This window comes from Fusarium vanettenii, assembly GCF_000151355.1.
Source record: "Fusarium vanettenii 77-13-4 chromosome 6 genomic scaffold NECHAsca_20_chr6_4_0, whole genome shotgun sequence".
In the NCBI taxonomy this organism is placed as follows: Eukaryota; Fungi; Ascomycota; class Sordariomycetes; order Hypocreales; family Nectriaceae; genus Fusarium; species Fusarium vanettenii.
Window position 1 is genome coordinate 2,232,462 of NW_003315865.1, and position 25,289 is coordinate 2,257,750.

The 25,289-nt window shown below is 50.9% G+C and overlaps 9 protein-coding genes across 9 annotated transcripts; 4 read left to right on the top strand and 5 right to left on the bottom strand.

Moving 5' to 3' along the window:
• Positions 1-661: 661 nt before the first annotated feature.
• Positions 662-2,753, top strand: NECHADRAFT_43678 (uncharacterized protein; the record flags this gene model as incomplete). The annotated part of the gene is made up of 6 exons (XM_003044933.1): positions 662-870; positions 1,068-1,461; positions 1,515-2,235; positions 2,286-2,407; positions 2,450-2,549; positions 2,605-2,753. 6 exons carry the CDS (start codon positions 662-664, stop codon positions 2,751-2,753), a joined length of 1,695 nt encoding a protein of 564 aa, XP_003044979.1.
• Positions 2,754-2,889: 136 nt separating this feature from the next.
• On the bottom strand, positions 2,890-4,010 carry NECHADRAFT_94695 (uncharacterized protein; the record flags this gene model as incomplete). Its single annotated transcript, XM_003045336.1, has 3 exons — positions 2,890-2,928; positions 2,979-3,071; positions 3,120-4,010. 3 exons carry the CDS (start codon positions 4,008-4,010, stop codon positions 2,890-2,892), a joined length of 1,023 nt encoding a protein of 340 aa, XP_003045382.1.
• Positions 4,011-4,370: 360 nt separating this feature from the next.
• On the bottom strand, positions 4,371-8,960 carry NECHADRAFT_44108 (uncharacterized protein; the record flags this gene model as incomplete). Its single annotated transcript, XM_003045337.1, has 11 exons — positions 4,371-4,675; positions 4,726-5,137; positions 5,193-5,474; positions 5,528-5,969; positions 6,021-6,616; positions 6,667-6,937; positions 6,993-7,068; positions 7,116-7,585; positions 7,638-8,614; positions 8,667-8,777; positions 8,826-8,960. 11 exons carry the CDS (start codon positions 8,958-8,960, stop codon positions 4,371-4,373), a joined length of 4,077 nt encoding a protein of 1,358 aa, XP_003045383.1.
• A 4,582-nt stretch (positions 8,961-13,542) lies between these two features.
• NECHADRAFT_43326 (uncharacterized protein) lies at positions 13,543-14,853 on the top strand (the record flags this gene model as incomplete). The annotated part of the gene is made up of 4 exons (XM_003044934.1): positions 13,543-13,850; positions 14,075-14,303; positions 14,358-14,398; positions 14,448-14,853. Coding segments are annotated over 4 exons (984 nt in total), but the record flags the coding sequence as incomplete, so codon positions are not given.
• Positions 14,854-15,000: 147 nt separating this feature from the next.
• On the bottom strand, positions 15,001-16,826 carry NECHADRAFT_94696 (uncharacterized protein; the record flags this gene model as incomplete). The annotated part of the gene is made up of 6 exons (XM_003045338.1): positions 15,001-15,120; positions 15,181-15,450; positions 15,501-15,769; positions 15,826-16,207; positions 16,259-16,612; positions 16,686-16,826. The coding sequence occupies 6 exons, from the start codon at positions 16,824-16,826 to the stop codon at positions 15,001-15,003; spliced, it is 1,536 nt and encodes a 511-aa protein (XP_003045384.1).
• A 713-nt stretch (positions 16,827-17,539) lies between these two features.
• On the bottom strand, positions 17,540-18,654 carry NECHADRAFT_82086 (uncharacterized protein; the record flags this gene model as incomplete). The annotated part of the gene is made up of 2 exons (XM_003045339.1): positions 17,540-18,510; positions 18,570-18,654. The coding sequence occupies 2 exons, from the start codon at positions 18,652-18,654 to the stop codon at positions 17,540-17,542; spliced, it is 1,056 nt and encodes a 351-aa protein (XP_003045385.1).
• A 352-nt stretch (positions 18,655-19,006) lies between these two features.
• On the top strand, positions 19,007-20,498 carry NECHADRAFT_43749 (uncharacterized protein; the record flags this gene model as incomplete). The annotated part of the gene is made up of 4 exons (XM_003044935.1): positions 19,007-19,477; positions 19,536-19,648; positions 19,700-20,182; positions 20,243-20,498. 4 exons carry the CDS (start codon positions 19,007-19,009, stop codon positions 20,496-20,498), a joined length of 1,323 nt encoding a protein of 440 aa, XP_003044981.1.
• A 324-nt stretch (positions 20,499-20,822) lies between these two features.
• Positions 20,823-22,371, bottom strand: NECHADRAFT_94699 (uncharacterized protein; the record flags this gene model as incomplete). The annotated part of the gene is made up of 3 exons (XM_003045340.1): positions 20,823-22,171; positions 22,236-22,305; positions 22,339-22,371. The coding sequence occupies 3 exons, from the start codon at positions 22,369-22,371 to the stop codon at positions 20,823-20,825; spliced, it is 1,452 nt and encodes a 483-aa protein (XP_003045386.1).
• A 410-nt stretch (positions 22,372-22,781) lies between these two features.
• NECHADRAFT_43094 (uncharacterized protein) lies at positions 22,782-25,003 on the top strand (the record flags this gene model as incomplete). Its single annotated transcript, XM_003044936.1, has 5 exons — positions 22,782-22,916; positions 23,081-23,384; positions 23,438-23,934; positions 23,989-24,240; positions 24,290-25,003. The coding sequence occupies 5 exons, from the start codon at positions 22,782-22,784 to the stop codon at positions 25,001-25,003; spliced, it is 1,902 nt and encodes a 633-aa protein (XP_003044982.1).
• Positions 25,004-25,289: the final 286 nt, after the last annotated feature.

Sequence of the window (25,289 nt, forward strand, 5' to 3'; positions counted from 1 at the left end):
CGGGTTGAGCCGAGTCAAACATGGGTAATAATTTCGTCTAAATAGGAAAGGATAACACTTTTCGTCATGGATAAGCATTTTAACCGTTTAGCCGGCGATGACCCGGGTCGTGTTTCCCGAGAAATAATCCGAGGGCGCGCTCTCGTATCGGACAAGCCAAGGGAGGACTTGGGAGAGAGTGTCTCAGCTGTTATCAGATCTTTCGCTTTGAACTCGGCCGATACAGAAATGAGCCCCGGGAAGGGAAGCATTAGCTAGCAATGGAAATGGTGTGGCCCGTGGGTTCTCCAATCCCGGCTAAGCAAACGAGCAAGGAGTACGGAGTACAATCCACCATTCAAGCAACATCGCTGCATGTTGTCTCTCAACTCTATTTGGCGACAGGCAAGATCCATTTAGCTTATAGAAGTGCAAACTTAGCATGTACAGACTGGTTAATAAAGCCTGGAGACTGGACGAATCCTTCATCTGCGTGACAGGGGCCAGCCCACCATGACCATTCATCCCCATGTAATTGGACCAACGGGCTTTCGCTCTTCCGATAAACTATACCCAACAAGGACATGTTCCCCGCGGGGTCTTTTACCACTCTCATCCACCCCCTCCTCCCCACCTCGTGATACCTTCATACCCAATTTTTCCTATCAACGACAACGACTGGATGAAGCGAGGAGGGTGCTGCAACGCCTGTCGAAGGCGGCATAGGAAATGCGTTGTTCAGCCGGGAGCGTCTCAGTGTGGCGCTTGTGCTGAGTCTGGGCGGGAGTGTCGCTTTGAGAATGACATTCAGTTCAAGCACAGTTACACTCGAGAAGATCGGGAGGTGGCTGAGACGTCGAGGACATGGACCAGAGTGCCATCTACTAGTAGGTTGAGATGGTTGAAGTACTTGTAGAATTTTATTGATCTTGTTTAGTCTCCTTTGTAACGCCTCAAGGCATCGACGGCGAGTTGTCCGAGTCGCCCAACAATTCTGTCGATCCAGTTCAGTCCAACTCCCCAACAAGCGGCAATTCTCTCCGGTCACAACTGGACTCGGGGACTTCTATTCCAGAAGACGCTTTGAGGAACCAAGATAACCAATCCAGCTCAGGACAAGGGGGGTTAGAACAAGGCCAGGGTTCGGGTAACCCAAGACATATCACCTCTCCCCAAAGCTACGCCGAGAACTCCGATTTTGGAGCTCCATTGACGAGCCATGGTGAAGGTATTGCCTCACCATACGAAGATCTATCACCCGGTAGCGCCCGTCTCTTGCCCCTACAACAACCCCTGAACCACCCCGTTTCCTCGATTCCTTACATCCTAGGCGACTCGCCTCCAACTCAGCTACCTCCCCCGGAAACACCTTCTTCAGCTCATAGTTCGGGAGTCCAGAGTATCAACCCAGAAGATACGTATGGATTCACTGAGAGGCAAGCATTCTTGTTCATCACTTACATACACAAGCTTGCTCCTTCGGTAAGTGTCATATGCCCAAACCCAAGGACTTGACCAAAGCTGACACTGAACAGTCAGATGCCTGTGACGATGCTAGGCACTTTACCCTCGAAGTACCACGTCTGGCCTTTCAAGAACCGATGATCATGAATGGCCTACTTGCCCTTGCAAGCCGCTACGACGCTCGATGTTCGAACTCGGAATCAGATCTTGAAGGAACATACTATCACAACCGATGCATCGAGCTACTCATTGAAGCCTTTGCGCAACCGCCGGAAACATGGGACTCAAAACTTCTGACTGCTGTCGTCATCGCGCGGCTGTACGAAGAGTACGACAACGAGACTGACTCGGATTACCACCACCTCAGCGGAACTCGAAACCTCCTAAATCACGAGGCTGTCGCACGCTTCGTTACTCAAGGTGGTCTAGCCGAGGCTGCAAGCTGGGTGCACTTAAGGCAGACCATCTATGTGTACCTTGTCCGCAGAGAACCTGTCGAGATTTGTCTGGAGAACTTTGAACGATCCACGGTATTCCGGAGAACTGACGATTCTGCGTACGCTAACCGTGCAGTTTACATCTTTGCCAAGATGATGAAGCTATTGTTCCCGCTGAATGATTCTGAGAAACAAGCGGTTAGCGCCTCGCCTGGGCCGTGGGAACTTGTTGAGATGGAAGTTAACCAGTGGTACGAAATGAAGCCTGTCTCATTCAAGCCCATCTACTACAAGCCGGCGGACTTGAAGGAGGATAGACCATTTCCCGTCGTTTGCATCGCCGCTTCTGTTCCCGGTACGTTTTAATCTCCTCCACCGTTTTCCTTGACTGACCTGATGTAACAGTTGTTGCCATGCAATACTACTATGCTGCGAAAGCCATTCTATGCTTGCATAAATGCAACACGGTCAACCCCAACATCGGGTACCATGCTGCCAGACTTAGGCACGACTGGGAGGTGGGTTTCGTACCGCAACGATAGCATTTACGAGTCACTGATCTTGAATAGCAACGAATCGCGGCTTACTTGTGCACTCTCATGGGGCTGGCCTTATCCAACGAGCATGTCCTCAACGCCTTCTACCTGCCTGCACACATGCTCTCCCTCTGTATTCTCCTCACTTTGGCAACTATATGATGCGATCTTACTAACAAGGTCAACAGGTGGCTATTGCATTCGACAGCCTTGCGAGAGAGCACACACAGTCCAATATCTACAAAAGGTCGATGATGTCATAAAGTGGAAAACAAGGAGGTTGATCCAGACGCTGGAGAAAGAGTGGGAAGAAATGGATAATTTCGAGAAGAGATGAAGCTCATGTAAGATATCAATGCCAACAATGTAATCTTCCATTCAGTCTTGACGCTATGCATAACCATGGTGCATATGCATGCACCTATCGAACCCTCTGGGGTGTTCCAGAGATGTTCAAGTTTTCATCAAAGAGCTTACAGCCCGTCACCAAACTCATAGTCCTTGTTCCATCGCTTTCAAGGTTTTAGCATGACTTCCCAATCATTGGCTGTATCCGACTTACAGTGTCCCAAGGGCGCTTCGAGTTGACGAATCTCAGATCCGTACCGAGTCTGATGCGGCCGCTGGGGTCGTGGTTGATAGTAGATGCGTGAATCTGGTCACTTTATGAGTAGTTGTCCGTTTCACGTGTGTCAAAACTCACCATGTGAGGAGTATGGAAAACAACATCTCCAGCCTCGTACTCACTGACAAGCCATTTCTTCCCATAGGTCCTACCAAAGTCGGCAGGCCCCTCGGACAAGAAGCCAGTGCTCATCATGTTGGAGTTGAAGGCGTTTCGCATCTCTTCGTCGTTCATTCCAGCAGCCTTTGCCTTGCGTGCAAAGTCGTCTTCAATGTCAGCACCCAGCTTGTCGCCTCCTTCAAGGTAGATCAGGCCTCCGCCATCAACCTTGACATCGCCCATGGGAACCCAGGCCGTCATAGCTGTGGGCTCTCCGTAGCGCATGAAGGACTGATCATAGTGCACACCGATTGCCTTGTTACCAGGCGTGTTATTGCGCAAAAGAGTGCGGCGGACTGCCAGAGTTGCATCTCCCCAGCCGGTAAGACGGGCGACAAAGTCCTTCAAGGCTGGATGGTTGCAGAATCCTCGGACACTTCCATCCTCGGATCCAGAGTACCAAGCCTCGGTGTGCGCCTTGAGTGCGGCATCAACAAAAATCTCCGACTTGTTCGTCTCTCCTGGGCGCGAGTTCTTGAAGCTGCCAGCTCCGATTCCAGGATAATCAGCTGGGTCGGCAGAGTCGTCAAAGATACCATCGACAGTCTTCGTGCCGGGCTTGAGAACCCCACTTGGTGCCATGGATGTGAAGTAGGCTTCGCGGGCGGCAAGGACGTCCTCTCGTGGGAGGAGACCTTTCACAAAGACATAGCCGTCTGTGATGTAGCGTTGGTAGAGCTCCTCGAGAGGCTCATCGGGATAGGAAACGCGAAGCTTGGTGACTTCGCTGGGAGCTAGTAGCCCATCATTGACGTACAACTCGACGTTGTCAATGGTGGGTGTCTTGGTGGCGGTTTGTGCGTGAGGCATGATGAAAGTGTACAGAGAAAGGGGAAAAAGACAGTCGCTTAAAGATGAAGTTGGAGGTGATTTAAGGGAAACTTGATTAATGGCTACATTACAACAGAACCGAGATATCATTTATACATTTCTTAACCATGCCTTCATCGCAAAACTGCAAACAACTCCGCGGCGACCCTTTCCCAATATAGTAATCCCCACAGAACATCCACAACTCAATCACCCCGCAGCTTGGAGGGGGCGAGATCTCCAGTGGAGAAAACGCGAAGGCTGAACTCGTGGGCTGAGCCTATGACTTGCCGTCGATTTCACATGGGGTGGGTTCCTCGTCATCAGTGGAGGCTCGTGACGTCTCAAAAAGAAACTTGTTCAAGCCAACTTGCATCCCGAGGTTGCCGGCTTGTGGATATTGAGGTGGTCGCAAGGAGGAGCTGACGGATCAACCTTGCAGTCTCCATCCTTCTTCTCCTTCTTGTCCTTGTCGTTGCAGTGGCATTGCTTTCCTGCAATTTCGCAGACGCACACTGGAGTGGCGAAGGAGCCGCCCACGTCGCTGGGGCCCTTGGGCTGGTACATGGGCTGGATGTCGTCTCGGAGCTTGTAGACTCTCAGCACCGCCCAGTCGTCGTTGCTGTAGTCTGAGACTCCATAGCCGTTGAAGCGGAGCTTCCATGCTGTCGAGAGGTTAGTGTATTTCTTGCTGCCTGCATTCAAGGAGACTTACTGGTCGGGAATGGGAGCATCTCGTCCCACTCAGGCGTCAGGTAAGTAGACACGGCAGGCCTCATGGGCCGTTCGTTGAAAAGCCTAGAAAGTTCCTTCTTCTCCTCCTCGGAAGCATCATTCTCCATCTTGGCGACCTTCATCTGGATCTCCGACATGCGCATGGGAGCCATGTAGTTAGAGTATCCCTCTGAGGACGCGTCGATGTTGATCTTCTTGTTCATACCCTGCGTATCGTGACCACGTCGCAGGTTCTTGAGCTGTGCGAGAACCTTGACCATGGTGACGAGACTGAGAGCAGCGACGTGCTTGGGGTGATACTTGATGTAGAATGCCTCAGAGAAGCTTGAGCAGTAAGAAAGGTAGCTCGTTTCGCTGTCGTTGCCGGATTTGTCGGCCTTCTCTGCCCTGTTCTATTTTTTTACTCATGTCAGTAAACGAAGAATGAACTCGGGTTGGTTGTCTTACAATGTCACAGATAACAGTCGAGCCGGTTGCGATGGTCTCCAGTTTACCATCCGCACGTTTGTATGTGAAGGGCTCCGTAGCCTTGCGGATGATGGGCAACTTGACGCTGGCCTTCTGCACCTTGAGCACAATCTTCTTGACCTTGTCATGGGCATCTTTGCTGTCGTCAAAAGCCACATCCTGGATGTCGAACCAGTCGCATTGGGGATGCTTAGCTCCAGATCCGGGCCTTGGCTTGCCTTCGTAGAGTTCTCGGAGGAATGTGTCCATCACCGAAGTGAACTGTCACACGACGTTAGTTACCTTGCTGGAAACGATCATAGAGGGTTACATACCGCAAGGACCGTGTTGTAGGCGCTGTCGAGACCAGTCAGGAGAAGGATAGCAGCAGCTCTACCAGCGTTCTTCTCGTTCTTGAGAACTTCTTGAGCAACCTTGAAACCAAGAGCCTCCATGGGGTTTGACCCGGATTTGCCACAAGATGTGATGAATCCCAGTCCGTTGCGGATCCAACGCGTAGGGGGCCAGCGAGCCGCGTTGCAAATGTTGCCCTTCTTAGTCAGGTTGAGGAGGAAGGTCATGGAGTCCTTGAAGGCCTTGCGTCTCTTGAGAAGCTTGGTCTCATCGCTGTTGTAAGATAGGAAGACTTGGCAGTTGGTGATGTGCTGGTAGACTTCGTTCTCGGAGTACGGGGCTTTGTCGTTCTTGTCACTCTGGACGAGATGGCCAAAGCCAAGGAAGTCAGCGACGTAGCGAGTGACGACGGGGATGGCGAAGCTGGCGATTGTTAGTATTGGATCGTGTTGATGCAGTCGGTAGGATACTCACTCTCGAACGACATCAAGCTGATAGACTCCCTTGCTCTTGTCCATAATGATGAACTCGCGCTTGATGATATCTCTCATGAGATCAACCAGATACTTGACAATAGCCTCATGATCCGAGGGCGTGGTATTGTCCGTCGAGACTGTATCCTTATCGCTTGCTCCCTGGCCAGGCTTCAGAACAGCAGCGATCTCATCCGGGAAGTCCTTCAGCCTAAGCCGCGCCGGATGAACAATGTTATCCGAGCGGTCTTCAAGGATCTGCTTGATCTCTGACTTCTTGAACAAGTACACAGGCTTCGACGGACGTCTAGGGTCCGAGTCGGCGGTGTCGTACTCGAACGCAGTGGGCTTGCCCAACCAGTTGGTCGACTTGGTCTTGACCTTCATGTCAAACTCGTCGGCAAAACCCTGCTGCTTGGCGAGCTCGGCGTTCTTCTTAGCCGTGTAGAAGGGGTGGAAGAAGCGGATCGAGTTGTAGGGGTACCACTCGGGGAATGCACGCTGGAGTAGGCGGTGGAACATGGAGCTCTTGAGCACGTCGTTGTCGGGGGTGACCTCCTTCATGCCCCAGTTGGTCAACGCGTTGGTGTTCCAATCCTAGCTTGGTGAGCAGACAATCAAGAGAACTCATTATGGGCTAGACTTACGACAGTGTAGAAGCGGTCGGATCGGACCAAGGTGATGGCATCCGAGAAGATGGCCGCCCACAACGCCGAGTCGACATCGCTCGGGCCAGGATCCGCGCCCATGTTACCGTCAGACTCGCAGAAGACACCTGGGTAGAGTTCCACCTTGTCTGGGTGGTCATACAGGTCTCTCAGAGCGTCCTGAACGTCCTTGTGCTTAGAGATGGACTCAAAGGTCTTGTGGCGTTCCATGCCAAAGAAGTCACGGAAGTCGTTGAGCGTGCCAATTTCCCTAGAGTTGGTAAGTCAGTCATGGGCATGTCAGTTTCGTGGTGCTCGAGGCTTACCATTTGCGGGCTTGCAAGATGCCGAGGATCTCGACAGCCTTCAGGCACTTGGGGACGTTCCTGGGACCAAAGTTGGCTAGAGAAGGTTAGCTGAGACTCAGTGATGCAAAGTTGCAAACTCACAGATAGGATCATCCATAGCCTTTGTCAGCTCGTCAACCATCTGCTGATCGTTGAACAGCCCAGTAACATTGTTTCGCTTGAAGCACAACTCCTCGGTCAGAGGAAGACCAAAAGTCTCTTCCCACGGCTCCTTCGGCGGGACACCTGCGTCCCTAGCTCGAGCCTTGCCCATCTCCTCCATGAACTCTTTGAGGGAGAGATCCTTGGCGTTCCACGAGCCGTCCTTGCCAAAGTACTGCTGCATGAAATCCTCGGCGTACTTCTCGTCCTTTTGAGAGATGGCGCAGTGGAATCGGTAGAGCAGGTTGAACTCGACTGTGACTTGGTTGCCCAGGCCGCGAGACACGTTCTTGTGGTCCTTCATGTCTAGACGAGGGTCCAGGGTGAAGTTGGTGTTGTAGTTGTGGAAGCCCATGAGTGCGCGGAGGTAGTCATGGATCGAGATCTGGATGTACATGCCACAGGTGATTCTGTCGTCTCGCGTTAGCATCCAGAGCGAGCATAAGGAGGGGATGTACTTACAGTCGGGCAGTGTGGAACAGGTCATCGTCAAGCTTGTTCCAAGCATCTGTGTGACCCTTGGTCCAGGCATCAAGAGTCTGCTCTGCCTGGGTGACGCCGAGAGCAGCGTCGAGCTTGTCGCGAAGTACCTTGGTCAGCCTCTCAAACTCAATAGTGTCCTTAGTCTTCTCTTCAGGCTCAGAAGACTTCTCCTTCTCAGGAGACTTCTCCTCTTCTGACGACTTTTGCTTCTTCCAAGCATCCGTATACTTCGTCAGCTCCGCATTGGTCGGCGCATGCTCACCCTTGGCGTACTCCTTGGCACAGCCAGCGAGAGGGGCCGTTTCATACTTGTGTGGCACCGAGAATCGTCCATTCTCGTTGATACGACGAAGCTGAGTGGCGACGTAGTTGTGGTAACGGTTGTACATAACCAGGTAGATGCACACTCCAGGAGGCTGTCGAAGAAGCCTGTCTTCGGCAAAAGTATCGGGCTTGAGAAGGCCAAGCTTGTACTTGTCGTCACGGACCTTGCGCTGCATCTCATCGGTGAAACCGTACAAGGGGGAAAGATCCAGGTATGATGATGTATCTGAGATATTCTTGTCGCTGTCGTTTGTGCGGAAGATGTCGTGAATGATGATAGTGGCATGGTAAATGAGCATGCTGGACAGACCAGAACCGCTGTTTCGGCCTCCCTCATCTCTAGCCATGAGACGATCAAAGAGATCAGAGGGATCTGGCAAAGCTCCCAAGGGGTGTGTCTTGGAAGGGACTGTCTTGGCGTAGGGAGCACCAGCTTGACCAAGCTGAGGGTTCAGAGCACTGTTGAACTTGCCATCGGCTGTTCTGTACTTGAACGCTGAGCCGAGGTAAGTCAAAGGCGGGTGAAGCATGCGCTCGTATTTGGTCTTGACTGAACCCTCAATGAGCTTTCCTCGGAGCTTGCTGTCATTTGACATGGATGCAACGAGCTTGGCTCCGGTTTTCATCTGGCTCTAGTTAGCATGGGTATTTATTGTACGAGGCTAGTAAAAGACTTGCATCCACGCGCCGCCCTGTCAAGAGGTTGAAGATGATGTCAATAATGTCGGGTGCATTATCGAATGTAAATATGCGCTTGAGGTCATTCAGGATGCCAACGCTCAGCTTCTGCTTATCCTGTCATGGGTTAACATCTTGGCTTAAGATTCTCGCCGCATAACTTACTCCAATGAGGGCATCGCCATGAAAACCAGATAGGTACATGGCGCTAGTGAGTTGCTGGTTCAACTTGGCAATCTCATCTGCCCTGTCAGACTCTGACCTGGCATGGCCATTCTGCAGAGGGCGTTGAGAATCCATAGACATTTTGGAAAGATGAAAAGAGTTGGTAACACTCAGAGATACAGAAACTGGACGAGACGACGCCAAAGGTGCGATATGGGTGGTTAAATAGAATTCGACTTGCATTGGCTTCAAGTCAAAATCTTGGTATGCCTCAACTATCATTCGCCAATTTACTAGCGGCCTCTTCAGCTCTTGGCTACTGCGCGTCAAGCTTCAGTCACTGCCGTATCGAGACTTTCAGCGGAGAAGACATCTTACTCGACCCGCTACACCGTATACTCTGCGTCGTCATGCAGGGAAAGCCATGCCTATCTCGACGGGATTGTCGGCTTGGTGTTCCCTACTGGGCAATTCAGCTCAGCCCAAACCCAGTTGTGGACGAGTCCCCATTTTCAATGTCTCGAAAACGATTGGGCCAGGCCTCTCAGTCTCACCCCAGACAGCCCTCTTACGACGTCGGCCTCGCATTGGCAGACCCTTTTCCCCAGTAGCAGGCATTTCAGCTATCAGCCGGCGTTTCCGCAGCGGGGAAAGAAGGCATGTAGGGCTAGAGCTGCAGGTTGTAGGCGATATTACTGGGCGGGACGTTTGACGCTGGGTCTCAGCTGAGCTGCAATGGGACGCGCCTCATGCAGCTTCCAGGGAGCTATCGAAACTCCCACGATTGACGGTTAGCGGGAGTTTCCGCTCGGTAACGCGGGAGGGAGCGCTACTACTGACGATCTGGGCTAGGTTCAATAGTCTACCAAGATTGCTTTGCATTGGAGAAATCAGCAGATGGCACAATCTTGGCTGCCTCAACGCGCGTTGCCTCGGGTGTTATGGGTGTGAGAGATAAGGGAAGGACAAGTAAGATAAGATGTGGTTTCATAAATTCACAGTGCAAGTTATGCAGGCATATCCACCTCCAGGGTCAACCTACCCGAGACTAAGCAATTTTGCACTCTGAGACATTGAAAACGGTGATATCTACTAAGACACATCATATCATGAGAATTATCAGCTTCTTAAAGAGCTGAAAACAGGGGTCTATTCACCATAGTTATCACCGTTCACAGACGAGGTCTAACATCACTGGTACAAAATTCACGTAGGGGTGACCAATCCACTTCGCAAATATTTCGTGATAGCCACATTGCGGACCAGACGAACGTATCAAACTAACACGGAATCTCTCTTACGAACTTGCAACACCATTTGTAGATGCAAAAATACGTCCAAATCATTCTCGATACCTTAAACTCTGCTTTCTCATCCGATTCACATCGGATTTGTGGTCCAAGACAAGTGAAGTGACCATTCTCATGGGTACGTTCTCAACGTTTCACTCGGATCTGTCGGTTGCTTAAGCGAGGCCAGGAAGTCGGCCGTGTCGATCTGAAAAGAGCGGTAAGGCAAAAAAATGAGATCAGTGACTAAGGGCATTCTTAACACGGTCTTGATTGACATTATACGGGAAGACTGAGTTGTGTTTATCCGGCAAGGAAACAAATTCCTTTCAAGGTCGCAAGTTCCGTGTCTTGATGCTGCCATGGACTTCAAGACCAACTCAACCATGGCTGTTCTATCTCTACTCTATAAAAGAAAAAAAAGTCTGAGGATCAGCGAAGCGTATCGTTGCTGAGGTGGAGAATCGAAACTCGTTTACACTTCATTCGGAGGAATTCGAAAACAAGCTGAGACATTGTTGTTGATCATTGTGACACGTCACTGAAGCATGGCATCGGGTATAGTAAGAAAAAAATTCAGTTATCTACATAGCGGAACCCAAGCTTAACCCTATGAAACAACGTTAAGCGGCCGATACACAGCCCTGACATTTTAAATCGAGAGAGAGTACCGTGCCCTCTTACATGTCAAGGCTTACGAAGCTACCTAGAAAAATGGTTATCACTCCGAGTTCCAACCGGCCCAGCCTATTACTCAAGCAGGAAGAAATAGTGGCGGGTATACTCGACTTGATAACGCATTCCGCTCCCAGTAAGGGCAAGTGCGAAGCCGGATCAAGTATCAAATGGCACTCCTGTACAGACTGGAGGCCGTATGAATGCGGACTACAATGGCTTGATATCTGGGGTAAACATCTATGAGATTAGAAATACCGGTTTAATATGACAAAAAATTGACTTGGCCAGTGTGGAACTATGAGTTTCTTGTTCAGGAGATCACATGCTACCGACTTTGACCAGCTGAATGAAGTTCCCCTTCGAATCTCGAGTGCCTGCTGTCAAAGCACAGAGTCAGATTAGACTTGAAGACACTGTTTCGACTTTGGTTAGTGGTTTAAACTCTGGGTCGCCCTTTGTTGCATCCATGTTTGATAAGCATAGCATCGCAACTACAGCCTGGGAGGCTCAACCTGGACTAGTCTAGGAAGATATTTAGAGGCACGAGGTCTATGAGCGTAGGTTTCTGCTAAGGAGCAGTTTGGCCGGCCTAGCTTTCTCGAATTCTTGAAGCCTTGAACAATACGGGAATATCTCCGCATTAACTAACGATCGGAGTAGCCCCCCCACTACTGCTACCGTGCCTAGCTATCTGCCGATAGTCTATGGGCCTTTTTTTCATGGTAGATAAAGGGTTCCGGTCTGGGGGAAGGACATTTTGCGGGATTCCCTCCGCAGGGGGTAGAATCCTAGAAAGCGCTGGATAGCGATGTGACGTTGACCTGCCACACAGGAGAGCTCAGTGCTTTAGTACTTACTCGAGCGCTGAATGAATGGGTTTAGTTCCATCATAACATCTGCACTAATAATCACAAGTGTGGCTGTTGTTACTTCCCTCTTCTCCGACATATAGGTCACTTCCCGAATCCCGAAGACTCTGAACGGAGCGGACTGAGGTGGCATTCTATGTGCTTGTCGAGTCATGATGATCATCAGATAAGGGAAGGAGGTTGTACTATTGATGATGATTGACATACGCCTGAACTTTATCTTTGGTGTGGGAGGAACATCAACGTCGGCACATTGACGGGCTTATGCGGACCGAGGTTGGCATGTGCATGACTGATGTATGAGGCTCTAGTGAACCACGTGGCGGCGGCTCTTATTATCAACTCAACTAGCAAATCTGCCATGCTAAGTCAGTGTTTCAAGTAAGAGCTAGGTATCGTTAGGCTTCTACTCTTGTGTGGTGGCTTCTGCTACAAAAAGGTCAGCCTACCATCCGTTGCCACTCCGCCTCTTCCGTCAATGCCGAGTGAGTGTGCCTGTTGTGCTCTAAACACAGTCTGCAACAAGGGACCAAACTCTGAAATGATGGGCACTCAAAGGATGGCAGATGGATTTTCAGGAGGGTTACATGACAAGGAACCCCTCGTCAAGCTGTCAGTAGCCGGGTAGACCACCTGACCCCAAGAGTATGAGCCTACTGTATGAAGAAACACACAGGATCTACGTTTGTTATTCTCCTTCTGGAGTATAACTAAGCGTGAAACGGCAGGAGCAGCCTCAAGTTTTCCCCTGTTTACGTTTGCCCTGAATCCTTAGCTTCAATAGCCTGTCAACCCGCGCGGCAAGATGGGGCTAGCATTGGCAGTCTCTGTGTCAAGAGAACTAGGCATCTACCATTTTCCTCGCGTAATAATTACAAACGAGAATCAGGAGCGGGAGAAACGGCGAGATCTTGGTGTCAGTGCTTCTTGATAGCTCCCGCAAAGTCCAAGCACCTCGGTGTGTTTTGCTTGGCTGTGCCCCTGCGTCAAACGCTCCAGCTGTTCTTTTAGCGGACGTTGCGAGCTAGGCTGAAAGCAAAGGGACTTTGCGGTCGCTAATTGAATCAACCAACCATGACTCGGGATAGCGCAGATCCTTTCAATGGCGCTGTCTGGCTCAGATCATGCACTCGGGTCGACATGGCACAACGCCCAGATCTCTTTGGAGCTTGTCACTGACTCAGTCGTGCCTCTGCGCTCGGACAGCTCATCTCACCTGAAGTGACAGGCTTGGGGGCCTGATAGGTTACGCCTCGACTCTTTCGTAATAGCCCGCAGATCAGAATTCTTTAGCAGCGAGTCCCCTAGCCTGGTTTGTCCCTGGCCCAACGCCACGGTCCAGTTTTCCTTTTGATTAGAATCCTTGCCGAGACACCCCAGGAATTTCCCCCGGAGACTAGACCTGGGGGATCCATGGAGTAGCGCGTCGTGTTGGATGATCTTAACCCAAAAAGGATGATCTACTGCTTCAGCCGAGTGACGACTTTGTCATTGGCATCGAGCTGAGACGTTATTCGATCTTACCGGAAGCGTAACGGCCAGGCAATTCCGCCCTGAATCCGCTGGCTGTGAATAGCTCGGCTCTGCTCCCGACCCTTGCAGGACATGCCACGCGACGACGCCATCTAATGCGAGTTATGTCGCATCGCCAGAATCTGCCGGCTGGATGATGCGTCAGCCGTTGAGCATGACATTGATCTCATTCCCCCGGCCAAACTCACCGTGCCAAGCTTTTGACCCTGGATGCTAGAGGGCCCCGTGTTTTGAGGGGGAACCGAGACAATAACTTAACTTTGCTTTTGTCCCCCGCTGGTTATTCCTTGCTGAAGCTTGACCCTCTCTCGCATTCCCGTCCTCGCCCACTTCTCGTTTATCCACCAACAAACGATGGGCAAGTATGGATATCTGATCCCGGACTCTTATGTCCGAGAAGTTCCCGGCGAGGTCGACATGAACACTGCCAGTATATTCTGGGGCTTCTCTCTTGGCGTTGCTGTCTTTTCGGCGGGAAAGGCCGGTAAGCAGAGCTGGAGGTCATGGAAGCGGGCTAGACGGCCCACGGCATATGTAGGCATGGTATGGGCCGTGTGGTTTAGCAGCATGGTGCTTGGCGCTCTGGCTTGGGGGTTCCAGCGACAATACATAGACCCAAGGCAAGTCGACGCTCTCTATGTCTTTCTTCCACTCTGGTGCTAACCTTACCCATAGCTTCGGCTTCTACTTCTGTGTCGGTATGTGTCTTGGCCCATGCTCTTGGTCCCCATCTAACCTCTATAGCCTTGTTCTGGGCACTACAGGTCCAGTTTCTCCTCCAAATTATCCTCAACCGTCTTGGCCTGCTCATGGTGGTGCCTGGGCAAGCCACGAAGCTCAAGTGGCTTGTCTTTGGTATCATCCTGGCAATCAACATCAGCGTCTTTATCATTTGGATGCCCGCCCGACTCCAGATCAACGACACGTGGGTACACCTCAACGAAATTTGGGATCGTTGCGAGAAGGTTATCTTTGCCTTGGTCGATGGGGCGTTGAACGGCTACTTTATATACCTTGTTCGGTCACGACTTATTGAGAATGGCCTGACCAAATACACGCCTCTTTATCGCATGAACCTGGTTCTTATCTTTGTATCTCTTTCATTGGATGTAAGTGCTCATCAATGCATTCTTTCCTTGTTGTATGCTGACATCGCCCCTCAGGTCGTCTTGGTTGGCCTCATGTCCATGAAGAGTAGCTTGGTGTAAGTCAGACTTGATTCTCCATATAACATTAGACCTAACACAACCTAGGTACCTGTCATTCCACCCCGTTTGTTACCTACTTAAACTTCAGATCGAAATGAAGATGGCCGAGTTGATCACAAAGATTGTGCGATCCACCGGACGACACGGCTCCGACGACATCTACTATCGACAATCCTCCACAGGGGACAAGTCTAAAACCGCTAGGGGAACTACCAAGGCCAAGTTCTCAACTGGTCTATCGGGAGCTCAAGGGACATTCAAACAAGGCAACACAACACAAATTGAGGCTGGTGACCAGGACAGCGACATTGAGATGGAGATCCGAGATAGAGCAACCGATGGTGGCATTATTAAAACCACGCACACTACTGTTGCTAGCTCTCCTGTCGATATCAGGGAGGATGACGATTCACATAGCAGGACAAGTTCAACACGACAATTGCACTACTAATCACCGGTTTAAGGATCAAGTGCTCGAAAGAAGGATAACTACTACTTATAGAACTAATAGAATCCCAGTTGCCATGCAGGTGGCTTCAATAAACATTAATTGATGTCAAATCTCCCCAAGTTGGTCCCCAACCTGTGAGACGTGACCTCAAACCTTTTCGGCCTCATGGACCTCGACTTCGACGCTTGACTTGCCCTGAACGTCGCCTCCGGCTTCGCCCTCGAGCTTGTGGGTTCGGAAGTGCCTCGCAGGAAGCTTCTTGTTGAACTAGAGAATCGTGTTAGTTGATTGAGCTGATCGTCGAATGTGGATGTGATAAGCGCTTACCATGACGTCGATCTCCTCCAGGGTGCGGCCCTTGACCTCGGGAAGGAAGAAGAAGACCCAGATGGCGGAAACAATGCAAGAGGGGAACCAGATGTAACCGTATCGTGGTCCCCAGTTCAATGAGCTTGGGTTGATAAAGTATGGGGCAGTGAAGGTGATGAGCCATGCACCAAGGAATCCGATAGCGGCAGCAACGCCGAAAGTGTAGCTGCGGAGGCGCTGAGATGGTATCTCACCAGCAACAAGCCAAGAGTAAGAGGCAATCATTCCCTGAAAATACCAATTAGCAGTGTGCAACCCATTATTTGAAGAGTTCTTACGTTGTATGCCACCATGTACAGGCAGGAAAGGGCGACCAAAACACGGCCTGTAACATGCGTGCCAGGGTTCTTGTCATACGTGACAGCAATGATGAGCTGGAAGCAACCCGAGATGACAAGTCCGTTGGTGAGGAGAACCCGGCGACGTCCGTATCGAACGACGATGAAGGAGTTTGCAATAATAGCGATGAGTCCGGCCATGCTGAGGACGTTGCTCATGGCGAAAGGATCGTCAACCTTGGCCATGGCAAAGAAGTAGGCCTTATAAGCTTTGAAGATGGTTAGTTATATCCCTACGTGTCGTATCTCGGCATCGAGTACTTACCAATGATGAACATTGATCCAGAGGCGGCTTGCAAGAGCACAGATCCAATAGACAGCAGACTTCGTCGTCTGTCGATGGGGTTGTTAAACATGTCCCAGATACCAACGCCGCTGGAGGTCTCTTGTTCCTTGTTGATGGCGTCTCGAATCTCGTTGAGCTCCTTGTCGACGTCGGAATCCTTGGGCCTCAACCACTTGAGTGACTTGAGACCATCGTCGTAGCGACCTTGAAGGATGAGCCATCGAGGGGACTCGGGGATGAAGATCATGGCGACAAAAAGGAAGGCGGGCACGACATAGATGATAGCAAGAGGGATGAGGTAGGCGGATCTATCGGGTCGCTTCGCAGTTGCCCAGTCGATGATGGTGCCGATGAGGGTGCCCTATGAAGTGGTTAGTATGCATATCATGATTCCAAGCCGGAGAGCACTCACAAACGAGGTGCAGAACTGGAAGATGCTGAGAAAGAGACCTCGGTACTTGGCTGGGCTAGTCTCTTGAATGTAGAGCTGAGAAAAGGTCATGAAGTAGCCGTTAGCCAGACCGATGACTAGACGGCCGACATAGAGGGCGGCAATGTGAGTTGTGGTCATCATGATGATGTTGGCAACTGCACAGAGCAGACATGCGATCCAGAGGCACATCTTTCTACCAAGCTTTGCAGCGACGAAGCCAGCAAGACTGGAACTGATGAAAGCACCAAGGGTCATCAAAGATGAGATGAGTTGTTGTCGAGTGGTCGAGATGTTCCATCCGATCGCGGTTTCGGGTGCTCGGTAGCCATAAATCTGCAAACATGGCCTGTCAGTCTCATCGGATCTTCTCCAACGTAATAGAAATGAGAGATCTGATATCACTGACCTTGAGAAACCCAGGCATGGCCTGAAGACCGCCGATGAGGCCAAAGTCAAGTCCATACTGGAAGGGGGACAGGACGATGATGCCGCAAGCGATGAAGCACTTCCAGTGCGCCCGGATGGTATCCTTAGAGGGATCCGACATTGCAACGAGTTCAATGTAATGTTCTTTGATGAAGTTAATGATGCTGAGGACTGAAGGATCAAGGATCTGCGGAGCACGTTCCTTACATACTCAATCTCAAGACGAGGGTGACCGTGTCCAACGCACGCATTCCCGGGGCATGCAATACCCCGTGGGGAAGTGGAGAAAAGACCAACTCATCTCGCTCAAAGCAAAAAAGGTAGATTCGAGTGTTACCCGACGTGCGGGGTGCAGGAGGAGGCTGGCCACGCTAGGGACCATTGATCCGATGGCAATGGAGTCGAGACAAGGAACTTGGCACGTCACGAGGTCTCAGCCATATGGGGTACTTGATATTTCTAAGCAATTTTTACCGAGAGGACATGGGGTATACGCGCATTTGTTATCTTGGTACGCCACCGGGGGGATGGAGACGGATCTTGGATCTGGGGCAAGGGGGGTCTCGCTTCGCTTGGCGTATCTGTTGGTTGATGGTTCACCGCAATTCTGAGTCTACAGGCATTCGTGACCCTCAAGGTTTGGCAAAAGCAAAAATGTTACTTTGGATCTCGATAACGCACTGCATAGATCTGTGAAGTGGCCTGATTCAAGTTCCTTTACGAGTGGTAGAATCTATGATACTCGGGGCATATGAACCACTGAGATAATAAAGAAACATTGAATCCCAATGAAATGAAACATCTATTGTAGCTTCGTAGTAGTTTAGGGTAACCTCAAACTATAGACTTGATACCCAGCATCTTCTCCGTCTCGCTCCATAGTTTCTCAGCCGCCTTAGGGTCATAAGCATGAGCGGCCAACCTCTCATCATCCGGCTGGCAGTTAGATAGGTACCAATACGGCTTTGTCCGTCCCTCAGTGAGCTTCGGATCAAAAGCAGCGACAAGAGTTGTTGCGGCTCCCTGATCCATCGTCTTCCACACACCCCCTGGCGCTGTTCCCCCCATGGTCCCTCGCCCCTCGGTGTCTAGACTGCGGGTTAGACCCGTGTCAATGGTTCCCGGATGCACCGATAGTGCCGACACGTTGGATCCAGCCTTTTGGAGCCGCCTTGTTAGCTCCACAGAGTGAAGCACGTTGGCTGCCTTGCTCTGGCCGTAACCAATGAACCCGGGGTAACCGTCCTTGGCTTGGAGAAACCCTGGGATAACGGCAGTTGGGGGTCTCTCCTCTTCCGGAACCCCATTGTAGAGGTCCTTCTCAAAAGCGTAGTCACTGAAGCGGATTGGAGATAGGCGATGGCCGTGGCTGCTAACGTTGACAATGCGAACACTTCCCTTTGGACCTTTTGATGCGGCGCTGATGATCTTGGGGAGGAGGAGTTCTGTGAGTAGGAATGGACCGACGTGATTTGTGAAGAGTTGCTGGTCGACCTTGATGCCCCCAGGAGTTGTGACCGTATCTCGAGTTTGGAGGTTGAGTCCAGCGTTGTTGATCAAGATGTCGATATGGTCCAAGGCAGTGCCAATCTCAGCTGCTGCCGCCTTGATCGACTCAATGGACGAGAGATCTAAAAGAACGACCTTGACTGGGACTGTTGGATACTTTGCCTTGATCTCAGCGGCCACAGCTTCCAATTTGGACTGGGTGCGAGAGGCCAAGACAAGTGTGGCTGGAGCCTGTGATGCTATTGCCAGGGCGGTAGAAGCACCGATACTGGAAGGACTGACACCAGTGATGACAACTACAAATCATCAAAAGCTGTGAGAAAAATGAAGTCTTACTGAAGGGGGTCAGGCTCACCATTCTTTCCGCGAATCTCATCACCAAAGGCTGCGGCAACTTCCGTGCCAGTGGTCTTGTTGTCAAACTGAGAGTTGGAGGTCATGATGTGACGTGTCTTTCTTGTGCCAGATAATGCACCTCAAAGCAAGACCCCTATCTATTAATTGACCAATAAATCATACCAAATTTCCTCCTTTCGCATTATCATCCTCGGCAATGCCATGGAGTCGCCAAGAAGCCAGCCTCCATCGGCGCGATGGTTCCGAAATGAGGGGAATTCCGAATTTGACAGACGCCGAAAAACCCCCCTCGGCAATAGAGGAAATTGATACCCGAATTCCTTGAGCAATCAATATTATGTAGATTGCATTTATTGGCTTTAATATCAGTTCTCAGCAAGGTTCTGTACCAGCAAAGGTCTTATCCAACCATACTCGTTTCAACTCATCACAACAATGTCCTCAACAAAGTCAGGGATCAAGGTCATCGTTGTCGGTGCTGGATTTGGCGGCTTGACAGCTGCTATTGAGTGCCACCGACAAGGTCATGATGTTGAGATTTATGAATCTTTTCCTGAACTCAAGGTTCTTGGAGATATCATCTCTTTTGGCGCCAATGCCGGAAGGATCTTTTACCGATGGTCCGACGGAAAAATTGTGAAAAAGCTCCGTCCTCTTTGCATCAACATTCAGGAGTATGGCTTTAGAATTCACAAGTACGACACTGGAGAAGTTGTGTATCACCAGAAGAGACCCCCTCCCAGCCCTGATGCGCCCGTTTTGAACGGCCACAGAGGTGAGCTGCATGAGGTCATCTTCAACTACGCCCGCGATGAGCTCAAAATTCCCATTCACCTTGGCCAACGGGTGAGTGAGTACTTTGAGACCGAGGCGGGCGCTGGAATTGTGCTCAAGGGTGGTAGGAAGGTGAGTTAATGGCCTGTGGATCTGACCCCTGAAGGCGGCTTACTCACAGATGATTCAGATTCTTGGCGACGTCGTGATTGGAGCCGATGGTGTCCGCTCAAAGGCCAGGGAGCTTGTCCTGGGATACTTTGACAAGCCCAAGAGCAGCGGCTATGCAGTGTGGAGAGCATGGTAAGACCTTGATGTCATATGAAAGAATTCATGCTGATCAGTGAACTACAGGTTCTCAAACAAGGATATGATCAAGGACCCACGGACAAAGGAGTTCTGTGAGAATGGCGATACTTTCAACGGCTGGGTTGGAAAAGATTGCCACTTCCTCTTCTCCACGCTCAAGGGCGGCAAGGACTGCTGTTGGGTCTTGACACACAAGGATGATCACGACATTGACGAGTCGTGGTCGTTCCCTGGCAAGGTTGAAGAGGTGTTGGAGGTGCTGAAGGACTGGGACCCGACTTGCCGAGCCATTGTCGAGAAGACGCCGTCTGTTGTGGATTGGAAGCTTGTCTATCGGGATCCCTTGCCAACTTGGATTAGCAAGAAGGGCCGCATTGCTCTTCTTGGTGACGCAGCTCACCCTTTCTTGCCAACGAGTGCTCAAGGCGCAACTCAGGCGATGGAAGACGGGGTGACCATTGCAGTCTGCTTGAAGCGTGCAGGAAAGGGAAATGTCCCAGGTGCTCTGCGAACGCATCAGGGCTTGAGGTGAGACGAGCCCAACCCGTTAAACGAGAGCCAGAGAACAAAGCTAACAAACACTTGCAGATACGACCGAGTGAGAGCCGTCCAAAAGACTGGAGAGTCGACGCGCGACCTGTGGCACAAGACAGACTGGGCCAAGGTCAAGGAGAACCCTTCCAGCATTGGCTTTCCCAGGGAAGATTGGATCCATGGATTTGATGCTGAGAAGTACGCAGAGGAGAACTTTGATAGCGTCTTTGAGGAGCAGACACGTCCGGTTGCGGACAGGGCCGAGACTTTCTTGGATCAAGGGGTAGCCAAGACCACGGTAGTAAACTGAGATGGGCAGATAGCATTTGTAGTTTCATTCAGCATCAGGTTTAGCATCGCATCAACCACACCTTGTCTTCACTCGATGTCCGACGCGCTTTATGTGAAGGAGGAAGTCACGAGATGACCCATTTACTTGAAAATTTTGTTCCTTGCAGACCTACCCAACACTCTCTGATTATACCGTAAGAGGAGGAAGTAGCTCAACAGCTAAATCACGTTTGTAATTCTGTGCAACTCGTAGTCACCCAGATAATAGAAGTCACTGGGTCAATGATGGGCAGGATATCTTGTGCATGGCTTCATTATAAACTCGCTCTGTCTGAACCTCCTCTCACAACTTGGAATCATTTGCCCCAACCTTCATCATGATACTCTTGGTTTCCAAGAAGTTATCAATGCTATGCTGCCAACCCTCTCTACCCTGACCCGATGCCTTGTATCCTCCAAAAGGCAAGTCCTTCGCAGTGCTAGGACTCGTACAGTTGATTCCGACATAACCAGAGTTGAGTTCTTTGGACACTCTCATGGCGCGCTCGAGGTCCTTGGTGTAGACCGCAGCGTACAGACCAAACTCAGTATCGTTGGCCTTGCGAATCGCCTCTTCTTCCGTCTTGATAACGTTGATGTTGACAACAGGACCAAAGACCTCCTCCTTCATAATCTTTGCGTTCTCGGGCGTGTTAAGGAAAATGGTTGGCTCGATGAAGTAACCTCCAGTGCTATCAAGTTGGCCATTTCCTCCAAGAGCAAGGGTGCCAGACTTCTTGCCCTCTTCGATAAACTTAAGAACGTTGTTATACTGAATCTTGTCGGCCTGAGGTCCGTGGACAGTGCCACGCTTCGTAGGATCGCCTGCCTTGACAGCAGCAAGGTTCTGTTTGCATGCAGCGATGAACTTTTCGGCAATACTTTCTTGTACGTAGACTCGTGAGTTGGCCATACAGACTTGTCCGCTATTGAACTGAACACTGTGCATTGTGTCTTTGACGGCCAACTCAAGATCTGCATCTTCGAACACAATGACGGGGGACTTGCCACCAAGCTCAAGAATAACCTTCTTCAAGTTCGTCTTGGCGGCCGTTTCCTGAATGAGGCGTCCAGTGCGGCTCGAGCCAGTGAAGCTCAGTGCTCTAACATCCATATGCGCAGCGAGTGTAGCGCCAGAAGGCAAGCCGTGGCCATGGATAATGTTGAAGACACCTGGAGGGAAGCCAGCCTTGTGGACCAGCTCAGCGACCTTGGCCGCAGCAAGAGGAGCCTTCTCGCTTGTCTTGAGCACCACTGTGTTACCAGTAATGAGAGCGGGCGCGGTCTTGCTGGAGAGGAACAGCAGAGGCACGTTCCAGGGAATGATGGCAGCGACAACTCCATAAGGCTGACGGAGCGTCATCGTGACATATCCCGGCGTGTTCAGCGAGGCGGTGCCCTGAATCTGAGACCAGGCCTCAGCATAGTGGTCAAAATTGCCAGCTGCGGCAAAGCCTTCAAAGTAGTCGTCGACAGGGCGACCCATAGACCGAGCCTCGAGAAGAGCGAGCTCATCGTTGTTCTCTCTGATCAAGGCGGCCAGCTTCTTCAGGCATGCGCCGCGTTTCGACGGATCGAGAGCCGACCAGGCGGGGAATGCGCGGTTCGCAGCAGCGACAGCCGTGTTGGCATCTTGCTCGGTTGCTTCAGGAACTATCGACGCAGGCTAGCGTTAGCAGCAAGTCCAGTGGGCATTGCCAAGATGGTGGTGTCTTACCCTCCGCAATCTGGGTACCGGTAGCCGGGTTGAAGAGGGGAAAAGTGGCTCCGTCTGAGGCCCCAACCAACTGGTGAACATGTGTCAGTAACGTGTGTGTCACTGGCTGGAACGAGTCATGCACGTACTTTGCCATCGATGAGCATCTTGGGGGTGTTGACCGTTAGTGTCGCTGGCATTTTGTCGGTTGATGATATGATCCTGGGGAAGTGATGAGAGGCAGAGAAACGCTGGCTAATGAGACAATTGAGGAGTCACCCCGGATTTCCAGCGCCATTATTACTCGTTAATTATGTATGTCGAGGTGTTCGGCAATTCATGTGACATGGCTTAAGCCAAAGACGGCAACGGATCTAAGATCCATGATGCCGCCACCCCCGCTTCAATTTGCGGGGGAATGCAGTGAAACCAAGAGCGCGGCAGTTGAATACGGGCCGAGGGAACTTGGAGAGGAGACGGGTAAGGCTTCAGGTTCATGAGGGTTGATGGAGGACGCTCTTCCCATCCATGGACGTTGTCGGTTTTGATGCAGGCTTATTCGAAACCATGTCGACACCTCAAGAGACGAGTGAGCGCAGGACTAAGCGTCGGGCGGCTATGAGCTGCGACAGGTGCAAGGCGAGGAAAACAAAGGTGAGGCCAAATATGTGTTCACATGTGAGAGGACGACTGGCTGACCAAGTAACAATGGCACGTGAAGTGTGTTGATCCAGGTTTGTCTCACAATTTGCTTCACGATTTTCACCTGAGCGAGGGTCCTAACATTACATGCAGTTCCTGGACCCTGTCAATTTTGTGCCAGCATCTCGGCTCCCTGTCATTTGGACCCATCGCGGCGACGACAGCGTCCATACTACCGCGTCTCCGAAGAAGAGTTCCGCTATATGACACAGATTCTTGAGCATTTTTTGCCCAACACTGAGCTTAATCTGCCAAACTTGAAAGCGTTCGTCCAGTCGTTGGAAAACAGCGCGTTGGAAAATCCAATTACACCCTCAGCAAGCGATGGCATCACTCCAAGTTATCCGATCGTCAGCCCTCAATCAACTGCATCAGAGAGTGTCAACGAGAGCTCGGATATTACAAGCGAGATTTCTGAGTTGTATCAGGAAGTTGGACGGGTAAGAGTTGACTCAAAAGGTGTTCAGAGTAAGTACACGGTCCCTGCTGCATATTGCTTGACGATGCTCACAACTGGCCAGGACATGTCGGACCAAGCTCGTCATACCTCTTCCACTCTGCAGTCCGATCCATCAAACAGCCTCGTCAGCCGAATACTCCAAATAGTGACATCATTGCTCCCCTCACAGCCTCACCCTCCATCCCTCCCCCACTACCGGAATCATCGCTGGGAGTGAAGCGAACTCCCCGTCAGGTCAACCTACCCCACAGAGAGCTCTGCAACAACTGCATAGCTCGGTTCTTCCGCGAGGTGCATGCCGTGTACTGGCTCTTCTCGGCCGAGCAGCTGCACGCCACCCTGGATCGGATATATGCTGGCGATGCTACGGCTGCAACTCCCGCTGCGCTGTGTAGCTTGTACTCGATACTTGCTATTACATGCGAAAGTGAGATGCAGAAGGAGTGGTCGGATACAGCCATGAGGCCTTCGGTAACGTATCTGACCTTGGCCAAGGCTGTGGTTCCTGCACTGTTTGATGATGCCGACTCGGATAGTGTTCGGGCACTTTGTCTCCTCGTAAGATTGATCCGAGACTTACTCTAATTGGCATAGACTGACGCACGAATCTAGGGCCTTGCACTTTCGTGTTCCATGTTTGGAAGTACGGCATATGTGTACATCGGTGCGGCTGCTAGGGTGGCATTCACACTTGGATGGCATGTTCGAGATGAGAGCTCTCGCGTTGACTTGCAAGAACAAATCGACTTGAGACTCTTCTCGACTCTCTATATCCTCGATCTTGACACTTCGCTTTGTTACGGGAACCCGCCGGCTATTGACCAAAGCATCGTCCCGAACCTACCCAAGTCTCCATGTGAACAGGTACGCTTGTTGAACACCTTGTTGACTTTTTCCATTCTAATTGAGGTAGCTTCTGGGCCCAGGATCTAGCATGCCACATGACTATCTAGAAACCTCGTGTCAGCTGGCTCATCATCGGCGAGGTCTCACAAGGCTTCTGTATCAAAAACCAACAGCAAAGTCGGCGCCCATCTCAATAATCGCCGTCTCCAAAGCAGTCTCTGACCTCGAGAGCTGGTACTCTGAGATCCCATTCCACCTTCGCCACCCCAATCAAGTTGCAAGGTTCCATGTGCGGTCAGTTGCAGTTTTGCACCTCCGATACTGGAGTGCCATGATCTACGCCACGCGGCCATTCCTTCTCTATAGCGCTCTGAAAGAGGACAGCATAGGACAAAGCCCAAAGCAGAAGTCGTTTCAAGATTTTAGTGCCAGATGTCTGAATGCAGCGCAAAAGTCGCTAGAGATGATCCTCTTCCTCGGAGAGCGAGGCCTGCTATCCAGCTTGGTCCTGCTCGATTGTGGGTCGATCCTCGAGGATATGCAGGTCTTTCTCCTTGGACTGAAGCTATCAGACCCTTCGATTCACATGAGAAATGTTGAAACGTGTCTTCACACTCTACAGAGTATGGAACAGGTCTTTTGGACAAAAATGTTGCTTCCAGAGGTGATAGCCCAGCTACGGGAATTTGGGGTTCTTAGCGATGAACCAGGGTTGAGTCTGGTTGATGATCAACCCGCTGGTCTCATATTCTTGGACTTTGCTCAGCAGGGCGAGCCGTGAGTGCACTTCACCATTTTATACAGTGTTTAAACAGACTAACAAGATGACAGGACGTTCTTTCCGGACTTTCACATTCCGAATTTGGACGAGATGCTTTCTGTTGTTGATAGCACGGTCGATTGTAGTTTTGTACCGGGGACATAAGAGAGGTTGATTTCTGTATGCAATGTACCCGATAGTCACAGCATGTAAATTAGAGTTGTAGAGTAAGCCACTGTACTCCTAATTGGAACTTTGTTGTTGAAACACTCGCCGGCATGTCCTAGTCCCGTATTCTCTGAGCCGA